This window comes from Hemiscyllium ocellatum, chromosome 46 (assembly GCF_020745735.1).
Source record: "Hemiscyllium ocellatum isolate sHemOce1 chromosome 46, sHemOce1.pat.X.cur, whole genome shotgun sequence".
Lineage (NCBI taxonomy): Eukaryota > Metazoa > Chordata > Chondrichthyes > Orectolobiformes > Hemiscylliidae > Hemiscyllium > Hemiscyllium ocellatum.
In genome coordinates, this window is record NC_083446.1 from 7,747,958 (window position 1) to 7,758,272 (window position 10,315).

At 56.2% G+C, this 10,315-nt stretch overlaps 2 protein-coding genes across 3 annotated transcripts in view; both read right to left on the reverse strand.

Annotated features, from left to right (window-relative positions):
• Positions 1–9,336, reverse strand: part of scyl1 (SCY1-like, kinase-like 1) — a 67,327-nt gene extending 57,991 nt beyond the window's left edge. For both annotated transcript variants that reach the window (XM_060855369.1, XM_060855368.1), the window contains exons 1-3: positions 9,167–9,336; positions 7,818–7,958; positions 4,632–4,754 (exon numbers count right to left, since the gene is read on the reverse strand). In XM_060855369.1, coding sequence (XP_060711352.1) covers positions 4,632–4,754; positions 7,818–7,958; positions 9,167–9,274 — 372 coding nt within the window. In that variant the 5' untranslated portion in view covers positions 9,275–9,336. The remainder of the gene's footprint in view (positions 1–4,631; positions 4,755–7,817; positions 7,959–9,166) is intronic.
• Positions 8,340–8,664, reverse strand: LOC132836159 (putative uncharacterized protein DDB_G0290521; the record flags this gene model as incomplete). The annotated part of the gene is made up of 2 exons (XM_060855487.1): positions 8,340–8,387; positions 8,611–8,664. Coding segments are annotated over 2 exons (102 nt in total), but the record flags the coding sequence as incomplete, so codon positions are not given.
• Positions 9,337–10,315: the final 979 nt, after the last annotated feature.

Below are 10,315 nucleotides of genomic sequence, written 5' to 3' on the forward strand. Positions count from 1 at the left end.
CAGCACGCAGACAGACAGCCCGCCCCCACAGTCCCAGCTCAGCAACAATATTCCGCATCTGCGTAGCGCCCCAGAAACAAAACAGAGATTGCTGGAGAAACTCAGCGTGGTCTGAACACATCTCAGTGCACTATCAGATACTGGTCACGTCTTCCATTAATATCTCAACGTCTCATTGCTGAGTCACACAGCACGCACACAGACCCTTCGGCCCAAATCGTCCGTGCTGACTCAGATATACAAAATTAATCTAGTCCCATTTGCCAGCACTCGGTCTATACCCCTCTAAACCCTTCCTATTCCTGTCCCCATCCAGATGCCTCTTAAATGTTGTCATTGTACCAGCCTCCACCACTTCCTCTGGCAGCTCATTCCATACACGTACCACCCTCTGTGTGAAAAAGTTGACCATCGGCAGAATAAGAAAGCAGAGCGAGGATTAGATGCAGAGTAAAGCTTCCTCTACACTGTCTCCTCACCCCCCAATCAAACACTCCCCAGGACAAGGACAGCACAGGGTTAGATACAGAGTAAAGCTCCCTCTACACTGTCCCCCCATCAAACACTCCCCAGGGCAGGGACAGCACGGGGTGAGATACAGAGTAAAGCTCCCTCTACACTGTCCCCATCAAACACTCCCCAGGGCAGGGACAGCACGGGGTTCAATACAGAGTAATGCTCCCTTTACACTGTCCCCCCCCATCGAACACTCCCCAGGACAGGGACAGCACGGGGTTAGATACAGAGTAAAGCTCCCTCTACACTGTCCCCCCATCAAACACTCCCCACAGCAGGGACAGCACGGGGTTAGATACAGAGTAAAGCTCCCTCTACACTGTCCCCCCATCAAACACTCCCCACAGCAGGGACAGCACGGGGTTAGATACAGAGTAATGCTCCCTCTACACTGTCCCCCCCATCGAACACTCCCCAGGGCAGGGACAGCACGGGGTTAGATACAGAGTAAAGCTCCCTCTACACTGTCCCCCATCGAACACTCCCCAGGACAGGGACAGCACGGGGTTAGATACAGAGTGAAAATGTTGAGACGGGAATGACACTTCCCTGGGATTGAAGCGAGTTTGAAATTGCGGCTTTTCTGTGTTGGTGAAAGTGAGGACCGCAGCTGCTGGCGGTAAGAGTCAGGATCAGAGTGGCGCTTTTTTCTTTAATCTCTCTGTCATTGACAGAAGGACCAAGTGGAACAGATCATGGGGGGTGGGAGGGGGATACCCAGAGCAAAAGACAAAGGTGGTGTGAGTAAGAGGGAAACAGAGACTGCTGGAGAAACTCAGCGTGGTCTGGCAGGATCGGTGGACAGAGAAAGCAGAGCTCACGCTTGGTGTCAAGTGACCCATCGAACAACTTTATTCCTGACTTCCAGCATTTTCAGTTCGTTTTGTTTTCAGGTGACTTCAGTTTTGAGGATAGCTTTAAGGCGTTATGACCGAGTTCCTCCAGGAAAGGAGAACAACAAGAGGAGATTTGACGCGATATTGACAAAACCACGAGGGGTAAAGATAAGGCGAATGGTAGATTAGAGGGGATTGGCCGTGCTAAATTGTCCCATAGTGCCCAGGGATGTGCAGGTTAGGGTGGATTGGCCGTGCTAAATTGTCCCGTAGTGTCCAGGGATGTGCAGGTTAGGGTGGATTGGCCGTGCTAAATTGTCCCATAGTGCCCAGGGACGTGCAGGTTAGAGTGGATTGGCCGTGCTAAATTGTCCCATAGTGTCCAGGGATGTGCAGGTTAGGGTGGATTGGCCGTGCTAAATTGTCCCATAGTGCCCAGGGATGTGCAGGTTAGGGTGGATTGGCCGTGCTAAATTGTCCCATAGTGCCCAGGGATGTGCAGGTTAGGGTGGATTGGCCGTGCTAAATTGTCCCATAGTGCCCAGGGATGTGCAGGTTAGGGTGGATTGGCCGTGCTAAATTGTCCCATAGTGCCCAGGGATGTGCAGGTTAGGATGGATTGGCCGTGCTAAATTGTCCCATAGTGTCCAGGGATGTGCAGGTTAGGGTGGATTGGCCACACGAAATTGTCCCATAGTGCCCAGGGATGAGCAGGTTAGGGTGGATTGGCCGTGCTAAATTGTCCCGTAGTGTCCAGGGATGTGCAGGTTAGGGTGGATTGGCCGTGCTAAATTGTCCCATAGTGCCCAGGGATGTGCAGGTTAGAGTGGATTGGCCGTGCTAAATTGTCCCATAGTGTCCAGGGATGTGCAGGTTAGGGTGGATTGGCCGTGCTAAATTGTCCCGTAGTGCCCAGGGATGTGCAGGTTAGGGTGGATTGGCCGTGCTAAATTGTCCCATAGTGCCCAGGGATGTGCAGGTTAGGGTGGATTGGCCGTGCTAAATTGTCCCATAGTGCCCAGGGATGTGCAGGTTAGGGTGGATTGGCCGTGCTAAATTGTCCCATAGTGCCCAGGGATGTGCAGGTTAGGATGGATTGGCCGTGCTAAATTGTCCCATAGTGCCCAGGGATGTGCAGGTTAGGGTGGATTGGCCGTGCTACATTGTCCCATAGTGCCCAGGGATGTGCAGGTTAGGGTGGATTGGCTGTGCTAAATTGTCCCATAGTGCCCAGGGATGTGCAGGTTAGGGTGGATTGGCCGTGCTAAATTGTCCCATAGTGCCCAGGGATGTGCAGGTTAGGGTGGATTGGCCGTGCTAAATTGTCCCATAGTGCCCAGGGATGTGCTGGTTAGGGTGGATTGGCCATGCTAAATTGTCCCATAGTGCCCAGGGATGTGCTGGTTAGGGTGGATTGGCCGTGCTAAATTGTCCCATAGTGCAGGTTAGGTGCATTAGTCAGGGTTAAATGTAGAGGAATAAGGCAGAGAAATGGGTATGGGTGGGGTACTCTTGGACTTGTTGGGCTGAAGGGCCTGTTTCCACACTGTAGGGATTCTCTGATCCTTGGAGAACCCTTTCACAAGGAAGAGTAAGCGGTTTCGGGACGGAATTCCAAAGATTAGGGCAGTGAAGGCACCATTGCCAAAGACAAAGCCATTTGACCAGGGAGGCTCGAGAGAGAGAGAGAGAGAGCGCTGAAACGGGGCAGTGTCGCCATCACAGAGGGGTGTGGGGCTGGAGGAAATGGATGGCATTTAGAGCAGGGGGCTGGTGCAGAGAACCGAGGGGAATTTTCAATGGAGCGTTTGCTTTCTGGTCACCCTGCTACAGGAAGGAGGTTAATAAACTGGTTCATGGGTGCAAAAAAATAAAAAGGATGTTACGAAGACTGGAAGGTTTAGGCTATAAGAAGAGGCTGGGATATTTTATTCCCCCTGGAGTGTCGGAAGCTGAGGGGTGACCTTATCGAGGTTTATAAAAGCATGGGGGTGAATGGATGGGGTAAATAGACAAAGTAGTTTCCTTGGGATGGGTGGGGGTGGAGAGAAAGACTCGAGAACTAGAGGGTTAGGGTGAGAGGAGAAAGATATAAAAAGGACCTAATGGGCAACCTTTTCACGCAGAGGGTGGTGTGTGTGTGTGTGTGTGTGTGTGTGTGTGTGGAATGAGCTGCCAGAGGATGTGGTGGGGGCTGGTATAATGGCAACATTTAAGACTACATCTGGATGGGGACATGGATAGGAAGGGGTTCGAGGGATACGCGCCAAACGCAGGCAGATGGGACTAGCAGAGGTGAGGAAACTTGGCTGGTGTGGATGAATTTGGACCTGAGGAGGTCCACTTCCACACTGGGTGGCTAAGTCAGCAAAGAGCACACTGTGGGGGCGGCAGGGGGGGCGGGGGGGGGGGGGTTTGCTGAACACGAGAAGCTGGGATAGAGGCAGCAGAATCCCGCCTGATCAAGTTTCGGGATATAGGTGACGGGAAGCTGACCAGGACCAGCCCGGAGCCGTCACACTTCCAGGTACATGCCCGAGGTTGTGTGTAAACCACGGGAAGGTGAACGCTGACTGAACCAACGATGCCTCCCACATTCCCAGTTACAAGAATTAAAAAAACACCCAGCACCAGGTTATAGTCCAACAGGGTTTATTTGGAAGTACGAGCTATCGGAGTGCTGCTCCTTCACCAGATGGCTGCCAGCGCTCTGAAAGCTAGTGCTCCCAAATACACCAGTCGGATCAGAATTTGGCGTGGTGCGATTTTTAACTCGGTCCACCCCAGTCCAACACCGGCTGCCCCATATCAATAGCAAGTGTCATTCAGGGAAAATTGGATTGTAACACGGCTCTGGACAGTCCAAACTCCTGGGCACAGGGCAGATCTTTGGGCTAGGAACGGGGGGACTGGGATTTCCTCACTGCCCCTCCCACGTTTGTGACGGGGACATAATCCGGCTGGCTCCGTTTGCAGTGGTTTTGGGCAGTTTGCTGGAGACTATTTGCATGACCCCCTACTACCGGCAGATCAGATTAGGCCAAAGCCTGCCAGTCTGGGCATCTGCGCCCCCTCTGCCACAGCGTAATGCCACCCCCCCCCCCTCAGCTGGGTGCCTCTCAGTGGCAAAGCCTGGGGGGTGATCGCAAAGTCTGCCTGGACATTGCCCCCCACCACGGCGTAATCCCACCCCCACTGTGCTGCCACCCCAACCCCGGCGCCAGTTAAACGCAACGGAGGATTCAGTCAGCATCTCGGAAGGAGCAAGGTCAGCCTTACCACGATCTGATGCAGCCCCCACGAGATCTCCTGCTCGGTCAGTTCTCCCGCCGCCTCCTTTGTCTTCAAGTAGGTGCCAAGCGGAATGACGGGCTCAGTCACGATGTACAGACATTTCTCTGCCTTCAAAGCAGCACGGGGAGGGGGTTACTCATTACACCGAAGTCGTAAAATAAAACAAGATCGCTTAAAACCCTGCCGGACTCTTAAAACAAATCTAAGAAATACAGTTAAACCAACAGGAGCACGGTGGCTCAGCAGTTAGCGCTGCTGCCTCACAGCACCAGGGTCCCAGGTTCAATTCCAGCCTCGGGCAACTGTCCGTGCGGAGTTTGCATGTTCTCACAGTGTCCGTGTGGGTTTTAAATTGTCCCATAGTGCCCAGGGATGTGCAGGTTAGGGTGGATTGGCCGTGCTAAATTGTCCCATAGTGTTCAGGGATGTGCAGGTTAGGGTGGATTGGCCGTGCTAAATTGTCCCATAGTGTTCAGGGATGTGCAGGTTAGGGTGGATTGGCCGTGCTAAATTGTCCCATAGTGTTCAGGGATGTGCAGGTTAGGGTGGATTGGCCGTGCTAAATTGTCCCATAGTGTTCAGGGATGTGCAGGTTAGGGTGGATTGGCCGTGCTAAATTGTCCCATAGTGCCCAGGGATGTGCAGGTTAGGGTGGATTGGCCGTGCTAAATTGTCCCACAGTGGAAGGTGTATTAGTCAGAGGGGAATGGGGCTGGGTGGGTTACTCTGCGGAGGGTCAGTATGGACTGGTTGGGCTGAAGGGTCTGTTTCCACACTGTCAGGAATCTAATCTAACAGGGGGCTCCTTTCCGGGACGTTGATTTAAGTGAACAAAAGGAATAATTAACCCCGGTTTAAAAGTTGCACGTTTTGAAGGAGAACACTGTTATCACTGTTCTGAGTATTTCCCACTGCTTGGGTGATGGGTTCCTTCACAAATCGATTCAGAGGAGTGTTACTCAGGACAGCTTGGCATCCAACTTATTGTTCACATCTTCAAACGTGGCTCTTATATTTAACAAAATGGTGATAAGTCTTCTCCTCATCGGGGAGTCTAGGACCAGGTGGCATAGTCTCAGAGGAAAGGGGCACCAATTTAAGACTGAGACGAGGAGGAAGTTCATCTCAGAGGGTGGAGTGTCTTTGGAACTCCTTACCACAGAGAGGTGTGCGAGTGCGTGCAGCTCTGTTTGAGTGAGTGTGAGCGCACCTACGTGCGTGTCTGAGCACAGGCGCGAGCTGCCCGGAGTATATTTAAGACTGAGGCAGATAGTTTCCTGATCAGTCGGGGAACCAAGGGTGATGGGAAAAGGGCAGGAAAGTGAGGAATGTCGGATCAGCCACTGAATAGCAGGGAAAGGCTCAAGGGGCTGAACGGTCTACTCCTGCTCCTGTTTCATCTATTGTAAATGGATGAGTTGTGCATGTGTGTGCAAGCACACGTGTGTTGGGGATGGTGGGGGGAGGGAGAGAGATCCTGCTCTGGCTGGAGCTTTCTGATCTGACTGTCACAACCTCCTGAATTGATTTGTCCATTTAAATTTCAGCTGGGACAAATCCTGGGACAGTGAAACTGTGGGTTTTACTGGAGCTTTCCAAAGGCGCGTGCGATTCTCCAAGCTGATCCGGGCTAATTAACATTCAGTTATTGGGATCCCGCAATTCGGAATTAAGGGGAGGCGATGGCCCAGTGGGTGCTAGACTATTAATTCAGAACCGCAGTGACTGTTCCGGGAACCTGGGTGTGAATCCTGCCACAGCAGCTGGTGAAATTTGACGGGAGGAAAACAAAATGTGGAATTAAGAATCTACCGATAAGCGCGAATCCATTGGGAAAATCCATCTGGCCAAATGGTGGTCTTCAAGGGAGCAAACCAACCACCCTTACCTGGTCAGGCCTTCAGCAACTCTCAACTGCCCTCTGCAAGGATCTAGCAAGTCACTGTGCTTGAGGACAGATAGGGATGGGTAATGAGTGTTCGTCCGTCAGCGATGCGCATGCCCCACGAGGGTATCGAGCATTTTTTAATGAGCTATTGCCGTACTGCACTTGCAACACTGCCCGATCGATGGCACTCAGTGTGAAAAGCAGCCCCACGATTTGGCCCCAATGAACTTGTGCGTATGGACGGAGCTGGCAGAGGAGGGGGGCAGAGGCTGGTACGATTACCACAGGCACCTGGACGGGGGGACATGTAAGGAAAAGGGTGCGAGGGATGTGGGCCAAATGCTGGCAAATGGGACTCGATTCATTTAGCAGTTGGACCAAAGGCTCTGCTTCCATGCTGTACATCTCTGGGACTGACTAGTTTTTAAAATCTGGAGCTCCCCCCTTCTCCAACGATGTTCCAATGAGACCGGGAAACAAGCAAGGTCCCTGCCCAGGGTGAGGTACATCTGAATGTACAAAACAGGGGTGGGATACAATCAGCCCGCTGTACATCTCAGACAGACTGCCTGCATCACTGCATGGTGGGAGAGACAGGAAAAAAATAAGTCAGCTCTTGACTGACAACCCAGTTTACCAACGTGACAGCAAAGGCCGCACACATGAGGACTGAATTAGGGGGAGTGATCCCGAGGTCCGCGGCAGTTGAACAGCCACCCAGCAGCCCACGGATGCGAACCCACGCAAAGGGGGAAGAGCTCACAGGTGGCGCTCCATGAAGGCGCCCACACAACGGACGGGCGGAAATCAGCAGCAGGAAGCTGGGAGAGGTGGTGGACGGGCTGGCTGAGTGAATGGTGGGATGCGGTGCAGAGGTGGGGAGAATGGAGTGGGGGACATTGTCACACAGCAAGGGCTCCCTTCTGTCCCGACATGAGCAACATTCAGACCCCGAGAGACAGCAAGAGGCAGACAATAAGCCTCCAACGTTTCTCTGCCTTTCTGCTGTCAGACAGCTAAACCCAAAACACCAGGGGGGCATCACCGGGCACCCCTCACATTTAAGCTCACATGCACAGTTGGCAATCTAGTGAACCTGTCGAAAGGCTCAGTGTTTGGCTAAAACAGAAATGCAATTATGGTTTCTTACAATCCCGTTGATGCTGGGCACCAGCTTTGCCCCAACCCCCCTCCCCCACCATCGACAATGCTGTTTCTTGTTCCTGCCCACCCTCACCAGCCTCTGCCACCCTCCCAGAGCCGAACGATCGCGGCGCACGTACCTCTAACCCATCGGTGAAGGACAGGATGTTGGGGTGTCGGAGGGTTTTCAGGCGCTTAAACGCCGCTTTCGCCACCTGGGTCTGCTCGTCGGCGTTGGGCTTGATATCGTAGACAAACACAGAGACCGGGTCAGTGGTACCCTGGGACAGAGGGAGGGAGAGACCGATCAGCATCCGCTAACAGGGTCAGGGGAGCAATAACGGGGCGAGGAGGTTAGTACGGCCAGAATGTTGGAGGGGAGGGGCAAGGGGGAGGGGGATGGACTGGGGGGGGGGGGGGGAGGGGGATGGACTGGGGGGGGGAGGGGGATGGACAGGGGGCGTAGGGGGATGGACTGGGGGGGGGGGGGAGGGGGATGGACTGGGGGGAGGGAGGGGGATGGACTGGGGGGAGGGAGGGGGATGGACGGGGGGGGAGGGGGATGGACGGGGGGGGGGGGGGATGGACGGGGGGGGGAGGGGGATGGACGGGGGGGGAGGGGGATGGACGGGGGGGGGGTAGGGGGATGGACTGGGGGGGGAGGGGGATGGACTGGGGGGGGAGGGGGATGGACTGGGGGGGTAGGGGGATGGACTGGGGGGGGAGGGGGATGGACTGGGGGGGTAGGGGGATGGACTGGGGGGGAGGGGGATGGACTGGGGGGGGAGGGGGATGGACTGGGGGGGGAGGGGGATGGACTGGGGGGGGGAGGGGGATGGACTGGGGGGGGGAGGGGGATGGACTGGGGGGGAGGGGGATGGACTGGGGGGGGAGGGGGATGGACTGGGGGGGAGGGGGATGGACTGGGGGGGAGGGGGATGGACTGGGGGGGGGAGGGGGGGATGGACTGGGGGGGGAGGGGGATGGACTGGGGGGGAGGGGGATGGACTGGGGGGGAGGGGGATGGACTGGGGGGGAGGGGGATGGACTGGGGGGGGAGGGGGGGATGGACTGGGGGGGAGGGGGATGGACTGGGGGGGGAGGGGGATGGACTGGGGGGGAGGGGGATGGACTGGGGGGGGAGGGGGATGGACTGGGGGGGGAGGGGGATGGGGGGAGGGGGGAGGGGGATGGACTGGGGGGGTAGGGGGATGGACTGGGGGGGGAGGGGGATGGACTGGGGGGGGAGGGGGATGGACTGGGGGGGGAGGGGGATGGACTGGGGGGGGAGGGGGATGGACTGGGGGGGGGGAGGGGGATGGACTGGGGGGAGGGAGGGGGATGGGGGGGGAGGGGGATGGACTGGGGGGGGAGGGGGATGGGGGGAGGGGGAGGGGGTGAGTCCCCTCTCCTCAGGCCCTGGGCTCGGTGTCTAACTGGAGCCCGAGGCTGCAGCCGGGGCCTAGTTCCCCTCCCCCCCGGTCACTACCTTCCTCCGGCCCTGGTGCAGCTGCCACAGGCCGAGTGAAGCCTCGGGCCCCCCGCTGGTCTCGAACGGAAACTCCTTCACCGGGTCCCGGGAGAAGAACGACCACATCGCGCGGCCGGACAGCCATAGCACTGACGTCACTTCCTGGAGACGGGCCCGGCCTCTCCTCCCCCGGGAGGGGGGGTGGAGGGTGAAGTAAACGTCACTTCCTGGAGACGGCCCTCCCCCTCCGCGCGGGTTGGAAGGGATGACGTTGTGGCAGACGTCACTTCCGGGAGACTGCCTCGGCTGGGGAGATAGAGCACTTTCACATCCGCCATCATGGACCGGAAGCCTTCCCTCCCCCCAACACACACCATCGGCAATCACTTCCGGCTTCCGTCCCCTGGCTCCCTGCTCCCCCCAACATGGACCCAGACACTTGGATTCCCCACCCCCCTCCCCCATCCCCAACATGGACCCAGACACTTGGATTCCCCACCCCCTCCCCCATCCCCACTGTGGACCCAGACACTTGTGTGCCCACCCCCAACATGGACCCAGACACTTGGATTCCCCACCCCCCTCCCCCATCCCCAACATGGACCCAGACACTTGGATTCCCCACCCCCCTCCCCCATCCCCACTGTGGACCCAGACACTTGTGTGCCCACCCCCAACATGGACCCAGACACCTCAGTGCCTCCCACCCCCCACCATGGAGCCACAGATATAGGCTTCCATCTCCTCCCACCTTTACCATGGACCCAGACACCTGGGTGCACCCTCCCACCCCACTCCTCCCCAAAAAGGTGTGGGTCAATGACTGGGAGACCCAGTGCAGGAGCAAATTGCTGCCAATGCTGCAATCTGTACTGAAAACAACACACAGAGTCGTCGAGATGGACAGCACGGAATCAGACCCTTCAGTCCAACCCATCCGTGCTGACCCGATAACTGAAATTAATCCAGTCCCATTTGCCAGCATTTGGCCCATATCCCTCCAAACCCTTCCTATTCCTGTCCCCATCCAGATGCCTTTTAAATGTTGTCATTGTACCAGCCTCCACCACTTCCTCTGGCAGCTCATTCCATACACACACCACCCTCTGTGTGAAAAAGTTGTCCCTCAGGTCCCTTTTAAATCTTTCCCCCTCAACATTTAAAAGG